The 11,372-nt window shown below is 38.6% G+C and overlaps 1 protein-coding gene across 4 annotated transcripts in view; it reads left to right on the forward strand.

Annotated features, from left to right (window-relative positions):
- Positions 1-7,750, forward strand: part of LOC131060968 (autophagy protein 5) — a 123,529-nt gene extending 115,779 nt beyond the window's left edge. For 3 of the 4 annotated variants that reach the window (XM_057994455.2, XM_057994456.2, XM_057994458.2), the window contains 2 exons: positions 6,461-6,592; positions 6,893-7,750. In XM_057994455.2, coding sequence (XP_057850438.2) covers positions 6,461-6,592; positions 6,893-7,341 — 581 coding nt within the window. In that variant the 3' untranslated portion in view covers positions 7,342-7,750. The remainder of the gene's footprint in view (positions 1-6,460; positions 6,593-6,892) is intronic. The other variant, XM_057994457.2, reaches the window with a different exon arrangement.
- Positions 7,751-11,372: the final 3,622 nt, after the last annotated feature.

The raw sequence follows: 11,372 nt of genomic DNA on the forward strand, positions 1-11,372 counted from the left end.
ATTCTCCTCTTGGATTTGATTGATATTACACCTTCTAATGGCATGTATACTTGGAGTAACATAAGATGCGGGAAAGATTCTATCTCAAAGAGATTGATAGGTTCTTAGTTTCTAGCTATTGGGTTGGCAGCTATTGGAATACAAATCTGAGATTCTGGAATGGAAGGGATTTGATCACTGGTCAATCAAATTGTCAGCTTCTTTGTTTTGTGCTTCTAAGAATCCTTCTTTTATGTTTCAGCTTATGTGGTTGAGAGAGTCTTCATTACAGGATCTTATATTTGAGTGGTGGAGAAAGGGGAAACTTGCTTATGGCATTGCAATGTGCTCTTTTGTGAAAAGAATGCAGTTCGTGAAATATCAGCTCAAAAAGTGGAATAGGCTATGTTTTGGTAATATCTTTGTGGCTAAGTCAATAGCTTAGAGAAGGTTGGACAATATCACTAGGCAAAATAGAGGTTTTGATCCTACTGACGAGTCCCTTAGTGAGGAATTTGTAGCTTTGAAAGAGCTTGTTGGATGGGGAGTTGAATGAAGAATTTTTTTGGAAGCAAAAATCTTGGGTTGATTAGCTCTAGGAGGGGGGCAAAATACGATTTTCTTCTTTAATTCTGTTAAGTTACAAGGCATGGGAACATGAGCTCTTCCCTTACGCCTTCCCATGGAGATCATTTATCTTCTCTTCAAGATATTTCTATGGAGACTATTTTTTACATTGTTTCTCTATGTAGGGACTTTCCCCCTTGTAGTGGTTGATGAGAACCGAATTTTGGAGTGTATTCCTCACGTTGTTTCTAATGAAATGAACAAGATGCTTATTATCCACATCTCTTTAGATAACTTAGAAAATATTGTGTTTTAGATGAAGGCAAGGAAAGCTCTTGGTTTTGATGGTATAGCGATTGAATTATTTTAGGAATTTTGGTATATTATCAAGTTTGACTTGTTGGAGGTAGTGCAAGAATTGCAGAGTAGCAAATATATGTTGAGAGTGATGAACTCTACATACTTGTGCTCATTCTCAAATGAGAGGGCTAACTCATAAGATCGTTTGGAAGATAATCGCAGAGTGACTTAAGCTATGGCTTAATATGGTTATTTCCATAGAGTAGGGAGGCTTTGTGGCAAGTAGGCAAATTTTGGATTGGGTGGTCATTGCTTCTAAGGCCATTCATTCCATGAATTCTAAGAAAGAAGATAGGTTCATAAAAAGGGACATGGCTAAAGTGTATTATTGAGGTAAATGGCCTTTTCTTCACAAAGTTCCCTTAGCCTTTGGTTTTGGCTTGGATTGGGTAAATTGGGTGATGAGTTGCATCGTTTTTGCCCTCCTACTTTGTTTTAACCTATAGTGAGCCTTTTGATTTGTTTAATGCCTCGAGAGGCTTGTGGTAGGGGGATCCTCTTTCACCCTATCTTTTCATTGTTATGGCAGAAGATTTGGGTAGACTCTTAAAATCTCATGTGAGACATGGATTCATTCATGGATGGAGTTGGGATATCAACTTACCTCTACACTCTCTCCTATAGTTGTGGATGATATTGCCTTGATGGGATTTGCCAGAATTAGAGAAGCAATGAATTTCAGATGGTCTTTGGGTATCTATCTTGTTGCCTCAGGTCAAAAAATTAATTTGGAAAAGTCTTGTATATTTTTCTTAAACACTCCTCTTATTCAGGCTAGGATTGCTCACATCCTTCTTTTTCAGATTGGCTCTCTTTTGTGTATCTGGGCATTCCTCTCTTTATAAGCTCCTTGCCTTGAGAGACTTGGTAGAATGTCTTAGATAAGTTCCGGGGGAACATCAACCATTGGACTTTCAGGTGGATCTCTTTTGCAGGTTGAGTGTTGCTTTTGAAATTTGTCGTTCATGCTCTTCCCATTTGTAGGTGCATGGTGCAGATTGCTTCCTTAAGTTTCATTAGAGTTTTGGATGCTTTGTCTAGGCAATTCCTATGGGCTGGATCTTTGGAGTTGTCAAAGTGGAGTTTAAGTGGGAATCTATCTGTAGACCAAAGCAAGAGGGTGGTCTTGGTTTAAGACATGTAGCCCTCACGGGTCAAGCCTTGGCTGCTAAGCTTTATTAGCGATGATGTAGTAATTATAATCAAGTTTGGGCCAAGATCCTCTCTTCTAAATACATGAAAGGTGTTGAGAGTGTTGATGTTCCTAGGATGAGCTTGGTGGGTAAAGGATCTATGATTTGGGACACTTTAAAAAGGATTCTAGTTTAATTAAGCAAGACATGTTGTGGTTTGCAAAAGGGGCTTTGAGGCTCTTTTTTGGTCAAACTCTTGGGGTGGAATCCCCCCTATCTTGTCCATGTATCCGCACTTACAGGACCTCAGTCACATATTCTTGAAGATAGGGTGGTCTAGAGTGGAGGATTTTAAAGTTGTCCAGAGAGTGGTCAGTTGGAGGTGTTGAGGTGGAAGGAGTCCTTTGAATGGCTGTGGGGAGGATCAGTGGAGGTTCGTGAAGAGCTATCATGGATCTTGATTGGGAGAGTTTGGAGCTCTTTGAGAGGTAGGGACCCCTTGGCTTGGAACCCCAATCCTAATGGGGAGCAAACCAATAATCTTCTTGAGGCCCTTGCTCTCCTTTATGCTTTGGAAAGGGGATGTTCTTGTTGTCAGGAATAATCATTATGCTATGTTGTTGTATAATGTTATGTTGTCGTCGGTAATAATGGGTTACGACAGTCAGTTAGTCTTCTCAAAGGGCAGTTGGGCGTGACAGTTGGTTGCACCCCTTCGAGTATTATATATTGCATACCTTTCCTTCGTAGTGGCGTCATGATAGTCGTATCTGAGTGTGAGGTTATAAGCACTTGATGTACATGGACTGTTGAATTAATATAGAAACTGGTTCTTAAATATATTTCCACTATGTTTTGTGCATTTACTTTCTGCGTTTAATTGTTTACCCATATGTGGCAAACATCTGGTGCCGTTGCCTAGACATACTCGGGAAAGGAAGGAGCGGATGGCATACGGACACGATGGGCCTACCCGTTGGTGAGATTAACTCAGAGGCCGGTGACCTCCGTCAACAGTGGTGCACTGTACGGGGTCCCACCGTGTGGTGGGACACCGTACGGTGCACCATCGTCGACGGAGGTCACCGGCCTCTAAGGGCAGAACTCAGTGGGTATTCATCCGCCGTACGACCTTCCCAGCTACCGTACGACACCAAGCTTCGGGTGACCCCAGATGCCGTACGACTCAGCCACCATATGGGTTCACTCCACCGTACGACAGACCACTCCATCGTATGACAGATGACCTCTATACGGGCTTGGGACATTACAGTCCGTAGGCTTGAAGGAGCACGGCGGCGGCGGTTTAAAAGAGGGTGAAAGGAAAAATACCATGGCACGACAAGGATAAACGGTGGTGATGGCACGTGAAAAAAAACAAAAAAACAAAAAAAAAAAATGACGACCAGATTGAAAAATCATTTGATGGAGTCTGGAGCCAGGACGCGGAAAAAATTAGAGTGGAGAAGGAGGTTTTTGGCATCTTAAAATATCACAAAAATGATGTGCGCCAGGGACTTCCATGTGGTTTTGAAGGTGGTAAATTGGTGTTGGCGCACCTAGGGCGCTGCCCCCGGACCCCGCGAGGGGCGTGGCCCCTCGACCTCGCTGAGGGCACTGCCCCCAGACCCCCAGTTTATTTTTGAGCTACAATACACTTTTGAGTTGGGTGAAGGGCATCAGAGAAGTCACGGTAAGTGTTTGGGTTGCCCCGTACTGTGAGGAAGAAGCCTGAAGCTAAGCATTGGCGGGGAAGCCATAAGCTGTAGAGGGAGACAGATTTGGAGGTTGCGAACAAACAAAGTTTGAGGGAAGGCATTGCAAGAACGTGAAGTCGTATGACACCAGGGAGTTATTCAGTTCAATTATCAGCCTTTGGGGAGTGTGATGGAGGATTTGAGGCGTCTCCTAGCCTTTGTGCCAGAGGGTTGTGGCCACTTCCAGGCATGAATGGTACGCTTTGAGGAACTCGGAGTATGTCTCCACTGGACGTGAGGTTGCCTTGGTGGATGCACAGAGGGCTTGGGAGGAGCTGACCACCAGGTTGGAGGCAGTAGTAGCGTGAGACTAAGCTCAGCGTACCCAGGAGTTGGATGCCGAGAGGGCAGCGCGGGTGGCTATCGAGGACAAATTGGCTAGGGAGACAGTATCATTTGAGTAGCAGTTGGTGGAGCCTGAGACTAAGAAGCGTGTTTTGCAGACAAGTTTGGTTTAGGCACAGGAGGACTGTGATGTCAAGGAAAAAAGAACTCCTTGCGGAAGCAATAATGGTGAAATCCGCACTTGAGCATCAGATGGTAGCAGAAAAGGGTTTTCAGGCAAGGACTCAATAGGTGTATGAGTTCTGGGCTCGACTGGCGTCAGCAGTTCCTGCAGTTCTATACCTTGATTCTGTTTAATGTATGAACATCATCTCTATTTTGTATTAAGTCGTCCGGAGACGACTTCTTTTCTTGGGGGGGATGATGTTGTCGGGAATAATCATTATGTTATGTTGTCGTTGGTAATAATGGGTTACGACAGCCAGTTAGTCTTCCCGAAGGGTAGTTGGATGGGACGGTTGGTCACACCCCTTCGGGTATTATATGTTGCATACCTTTCCTTCGTAGTGGCATCATGATAGTCGTATCTGAGTGTGAGGTTATAAGCACTTGATGTACATGGACTGTTGAATTAATATAGAAACGGGTTCTTAAATATATTAGCACTATGTTCTGTGCATTTACTTTCCGCGTTTAATTGTTTACCCGTATGTGGCAAACAGTTCTCTTGGTTGGCATAAGGTAATTTGTGAGTCAGACTCTAAGATTTTAGTTAATTTGTTGACCAAGCCGAGTTTCTAAGCTTTCAATGGATTGGCATATTAGTGATTGGGAGCATCTTCCTTAGGAGTGCTCTAGGAAGTTAAAGAAGTTGATTGATGAGGACATTCATGGCTAACAGGTTTTTTTTGTTGAGATATCATTTGGGGTCTCCATTTGTAGTCTTGTTGGTGATTGTGGATGGTTTCTGAGGCCCTTGATGGGCCTGGCTTTTGCGCTTTGGATTGAATAAATTTTTACCCCTTTGATAAAAAAAATTGCTAGCCCATGCTCTATTGCAATAAAGAAAGAGGAAAATAGGAAAAGGAAAAAGAAGTCCATTATAGACTGTAATAATTAAAGAAACAATCATTTGACATAAAAATAGAAGAAAGAAAACCATGAATATGCCATGAACTTCTTTGTGGCCATGATTGCTTTAATTTGGGCTTGGTGGTGGAGGTTCTACTCCTTGATCCCACCCTGTATTCCAAGGGTACTTCCCCACATATTCGCTGGGTTTTCCACCTGTAGATCCTTGCTCTAGTTTTAGAAGTCAAAAAATAAAAAAAGCATTTTTTTGAATTGCAATGAGTTGAATTCCATTTATACTTTTTATTTGTTAATTCAATCTCAAATCCAAGTAATTCTACTATTGTTACAATCAAATGGTTTAGAAAGTTAATATACTGATCTTAGTTAAGAACTTAAGATGTTTGAATGTCACACATGTACGTTGGTAATGCAACTTGTGGTGAGCCTAATTGTCATGTTCTATTATTTAGTGAATCCTTGGGAATATGATGAAGCTTGACCGATTTATAAAATGACCCATTCTAAATTTGACTTGCATTAGTGTATCTACTTTTATTTGTTTGATGGATAATGATAGGGGCTGGTACACTTTTTTAAGACAATGAATGGGAGTAGGTTTTATCATTTTTGAAAACAGTAACTGTCGAAACAGTGCCACGATTTTCTCAAATTATTTACAACATGGCTGACATTGAGACATTGGGCAGTGCGAAAAGTGATCCTGGAAAGTCTTTAAAGTTGAGTATCAGTCAGTTGTACAAGTCCATTCAAGATAGGGTGAAGTCACATTAAGCTTTGCTGTCTGTGATGCAAGATGTCATACACCAGCACAACCTGTATAAATTTCAGCATCTTTTATTTGTATTGTTTACATAAATGATAAATTGCAACTTCTTTTAAGTTAATTTTTATATATTATTTTAATACAGCTGTTCCCAAATATTGATAAAAAGGTTTGGCATACCTTAGACTTGTTCCCCTGTCCCACATACTCCCTGGAACACTGCCTTTAGAGGAATGCATTTACTGGAAGGGCTAGTCTGCCTTTGTCACTTTCAATGTTTAAAGGGTTTACAGGTGTTTCTCTCTTTGGAGTGTATCACATTAAAGCAAAAGTGTAAATGCAAGTGAGGTAACCATTGATATTTTTGGCTAATTTTTGTTGTTGGCCCTTCAGGCATGCTTGGGCCCTTGGGCATTTTAGAACAAGTAGCAGTTGTGAGTTTGGTATATGAGAACAGTTTTATTTTTTATAACGAGTGACAATTTAATTTTTGTAATTGTTTGTATGAATTCTTTGGTCAGGCAGGATTCCAGTTCATTTGTACTTACGAGATCTAAGGAAAGAGGTTGAGGATTTTGCTGATGCATTGCCTGTGGAAAGTTGGGATGAGATAAACTACATCAATAGACCTGTAGAAATTCCAAAAGATGATGGTACCTTACTACCATTTCATTCAAGTATATGATATAAAACTAGAGCATGTTATATCAGAAAGCTTGAATTTTTTTTTGTTTTCTTTTAACTTCATCACAAGGACAGATGCTGGCATTTAGGTAACTGTATGCAACCATTTCAGAATTAGATTATATATTCTTATTCTTTTGCAATAGAAGATGTTACATATTATGACATTGTTTGGAGGAAATACCCTGTTTATTTAATGTAAGTTTACACTTCAGAAGTTATCTACCTATGCATGACAAATATTAATACGTCCTACTAATGTAGCACAGGGTCAAAGTTCACGCTGGGTAGTGCCTTGGCAAGTTTGCTCCCTGAACTCTTTCCAAATTATCTTTTAGGTGAAGAGAGCAAGGGATTGGCTGATTCATGTAGGCAGCTCACAAATTCAGACTTAGAGGTTATGACAAAAAGTGGTGGCATTGTTACTTCACAAGTTGGAAGCGGCAGTAATAATGCTTTGCCTTCATCAGATTCGTTTGACTCAGAAACAGGGCCTGTAATAATAAATCTGCAAACTACAAAGGACTCAAAACAAGTTGCAGAATTACAAAAGGCTTCCTCAAGATGGAATGTTAAGATTATCAGAGTGCAGGGAATTGAATTACCAGATCTTGATTTGCCATTTAATTGGGTTGCTCAAAATTTAGTCGCACCTGAGCATTTTCTTCATATCTGCATATACACATTGAAAGTTGGAAATGAAGAGAAAAGCCACTAACAAATTTCTTTCCTAAACCCCCCATAATTACTTACCAGAACCAATCGTGGAGTTACGGCCTGATTTCTATCTACATTTATTGACCTTTATAAGATGAATGCAAACAGAAGACACCATTTTCTTCAGATAATTCTGTCAGTTTCAGTAATGTCAATGTTAACAGCTACAGTGAACTAAGGCTTTCTTGGTCCTGTGATCACATAGCTTTCAAAATCTAGATTTTTATTTGAAAATGTAATCAGTTTTAGCTGTGTTGACTTTGCTGCTCAAGCCATTTGGGCTGTCTTATAATTTGCCCGAGGCAACTTTCGAAATCCTGTGTTATGTATTACTTTAGGAGACAGTCCCAAAAGATTCATGTAATCTCCTCTTATCAATAAAGAGTTGTTATCAGCTATTTCAGTTTTAATATCCTGAACTTTAAGATTGTGTTTATCATTTTATATCTGCATAGAAGAGCAACCTAAACAAGTTGCAATGAGGTAAAAACAATAAAAAGAAATGGAAAGGAAATAATACTCTTAGTTATTTGTTTAATGGGCATTTAAACCAAATTTAGAAATTGCATAATTGTGTAGGTCATTTCAGTTAAAATATCTCATCCTTTTTAGGATTATATTGATCATTTTAATACCCACCTAGCACAGCGAAAAATGAGGGGTTGACAATGAGTCTCTCACCTGGTTAAACATAATATAATCTAATAGCATCATGAATCCAATCACAGAGATTCATGGCATGCAACAAAATCCACTGTGAAAGTTAAATTTGGAATAAGTGGACAAAACCTTCAAAACCTCTACATACATCAAGCTTTCCCATATACGAGTCCAAGGAAACAATTGTGTTGTTATCCAATCCAGAACTCTACAGACATATTCCACCATTCTGCTGCCATTTCATCATGCACCTAATTTTAGTGCCAGACTATGTTCACAAACACGAAAATGCCTGTGTATGTAATAGCTCAAACTCCATAGCTTTGGAGATGAATTTTCGATGCAGTGTTGCATTTGCAATATACTTGAAGCTTCTACACTGCTCTAATCTTTTGCTTCAGAGGGCATAATTTATAACCCAACTCCAGTTTCCAAGTCCTTGCTATGGTGACAGGATTGATTCTCCTTTTTGTTCTCCAGGTCTAGTGTTCGGAATATACTTGCTACCTTCATCTCCCTAAGATAATTTCTCCAACTTGGTAAAGGTCTTCTATAATTTCAGCAGATAACAGTCTCGTATATTTGATCAGTGATTAACTGCATTTAGATCTTACTAGTCTATAAAAAGAATTTGATCACAGTAAAGATCTCGCAAGTACAAATGAAATTATCAATACAAAACTACCAAGTTTGACCCAATACATTTTACTTTCAATATACTTGATGAAATTTTAAGTATTTTTTAAAGAGATTGTTAGCTGCTGCCATCATAGAAGATCTTTACAAATGAAGTGATAAGATCCAATTCTTGTACTTGAGAGATCTTTTAGGACCTTTTGACACTAGTTTAGTTAAATTTAATTAAGGCATTTACATTAGTGTCTCGAGTCATCAGATAAGAAACTTCATAATCTTATGTTGTCTTGGGTCTCAACCTCGCCTATATATGCAAGGTTTCCCTTAGTGGACATGTAGTATCACAAGCTCATAATCAAAGTTGCATTGCATCACTTTATAGCAATCAAGCATTATCATTACTTCTCTCTTGTTGTGTGAAAGATATTGGTGTTGTAGAGAATCTTAGGCTCCTTTGAACCCTTATGGTACAAACTTCAGTGTTGAGTGTAGAAGGCCCCAAAATCTATAAATGGATATAAAATTTTGTAGGGTTTGTATTTTATGATTTGTCCATTTTTAGGGTATCTCCATAATTTTGGTTTTACAAATCTGTACAATTTGCTTTTTATAGATTGTACATTATCACATGCTTTGGATTTGCATTTAGCATGCATTTGCATGATGATATATTCCCTCATGTGCAAGCATTGTGGCACTTTACAACATCATTGGTATGTTTTTGCTAGTTCATGGGTACCCGTTAGTAGCATCAACATAGTATGGTGATTTTGTAACTCTTGTGGGTACAATACAAGAAGGGTCTTGCTTTGATGGTAGGTTTGGACAACATTTGCGTGAACTGATCGATAGTGTAGGTGTATGTTTACCAAAGACAAAAGCCCTTGGTCATATTAGCCTATGGTTCATGCCCAACTTGGGGGGTAGCTAACTTGCATGATCTCACCATTTTGCTAGTTAGTTCTCCCTCCATGCTACCAGATGCCACTTCTTGTCCACACCTTTACTTGGAAACTTTACTCATCAGCCTCATCACAACCACTCTACTTGGGCGGTTCTTTCAGTCGCATTGTCCCCTTTGTTGCTACTACCTTGTTCACATCAAAGTGCAGCTGCACTACTCACACCTAAGTGCCAATGCAATAGTGATAAGTTCAAGTTTATTTAGCATAAAAGGGGCAATTTTTTTGGGGAAACATAACTTTCATTGAGTCCAATTTTTGATTTCTTATAGGCATTGGAAAGCTCTTTCCAAACACTTCATAGTCATCCACTTGGTTTTTCTAGATTTTAGACCTTAGTGTCTAATATTTCAATTTGGAGACTCTTTTTGTGCTAACTTGTACCTTGAAAAATTATAATTATGGGACCATTATTTTGTTGTTGTTGGGGTTCCAATTTCACATGATTTGATCTCTAATTGATTTATGAGGAGTTTTATTCAATAATGGGTTTTTTAATTCATCATTCTATTATCACTTTGAACAAAGGGAATTATAAGTCTTGGCAAGATGATGCCTTGAAACATTTCAGGTGGCTTCATCTCTTGCCCCATCTCTATGGAATTATCCCTAAACTAGGTACTCAATGAAAAAAGATAATATGGGCTATCAAGAATGATTATGTCATTGGTTTGATTGGTTTCAATGTTGATTTTGAGAATGAGTATTCCATCTCATATGTTGAATGCTCACACACTCTTTGGATTAGAATTTGGGAGATGTATGGAGATGTGAATCAGTCTCCATTCCAAAAAGATCACATTATAGATTGTCTTATACCCCTTGAAGATCAAGATAACCTATCAAATGATGATGATACAACAAAGGAGCTTGCTTATTAGAAAAGTTTTGAATGTTGTGATACATTAAGTGTTCTCCCAATGTTGCTTCTTCTCCTATAGAGACATGCATTGATACTTCAACTTTTATGACTCCTAATCTAGATTCAGAGGGTTCATTTTCTCTGTCTACAAGTTAGCATCCTAAGGTTAAAGACTCTCGTAGTCTAGCATTGCAAGATTCATCTCTAAGTGCCCATACTTAGACATCTTGTGGACACATCATCATCGAATAGTTAGTATAGTTTGATGATATTCATTGAGATCACATTTCCATCATCTTTTCTTCAAATTTCACTGTCGTTAATTTGACAACATCTAATGATTCAATGTAATAGGATCATTGTCTTCCATTTTTATCTTCTTGGAAACAATACTTGATAGATGTATCAAGTTTGTTTTTTGAGTCCCATCTTGTAGTTTTGCTGGACACTTTAGGACATTCAACTCTTCAATGTCAACTCCATCATAGCTGCTTTCTCCCCACCATTGTCTTTGGATCTTGTTTTTCATTAATTTCCACATGGTCCTAGTTTGCTAGCTTTTTCATTGATTAGGCTTGGAGTTCTTGATTTGATTGTGGCATCCTTATAAACATGTTTGAAGGAAAATAAGTATTTTCCATCTTTACAACATAGAAAGTAGAAACACATATAAACATGAAATAAATAATATGCCATAACATGTGTATACAGGGAAAACCCTTTCAAGATAATGACCCCACATTCCAAATAAGCCTAATATGTTATTCAATAAATTAAATGGATTACAATACACTTGCAGATAAAGTCTTCACATGGAGTATCAATAACATGCAAACCTAGAGTAAATTTGGTAGCATAACAATACTTGCAAATTAACCATACAAACTATATCTCCAAACACCAAATAAATAG

Source organism: Cryptomeria japonica, chromosome 9 (assembly GCF_030272615.1).
Source record: "Cryptomeria japonica chromosome 9, Sugi_1.0, whole genome shotgun sequence".
Classification (NCBI taxonomy): domain Eukaryota; kingdom Viridiplantae; phylum Streptophyta; class Pinopsida; order Cupressales; family Cupressaceae; genus Cryptomeria; species Cryptomeria japonica.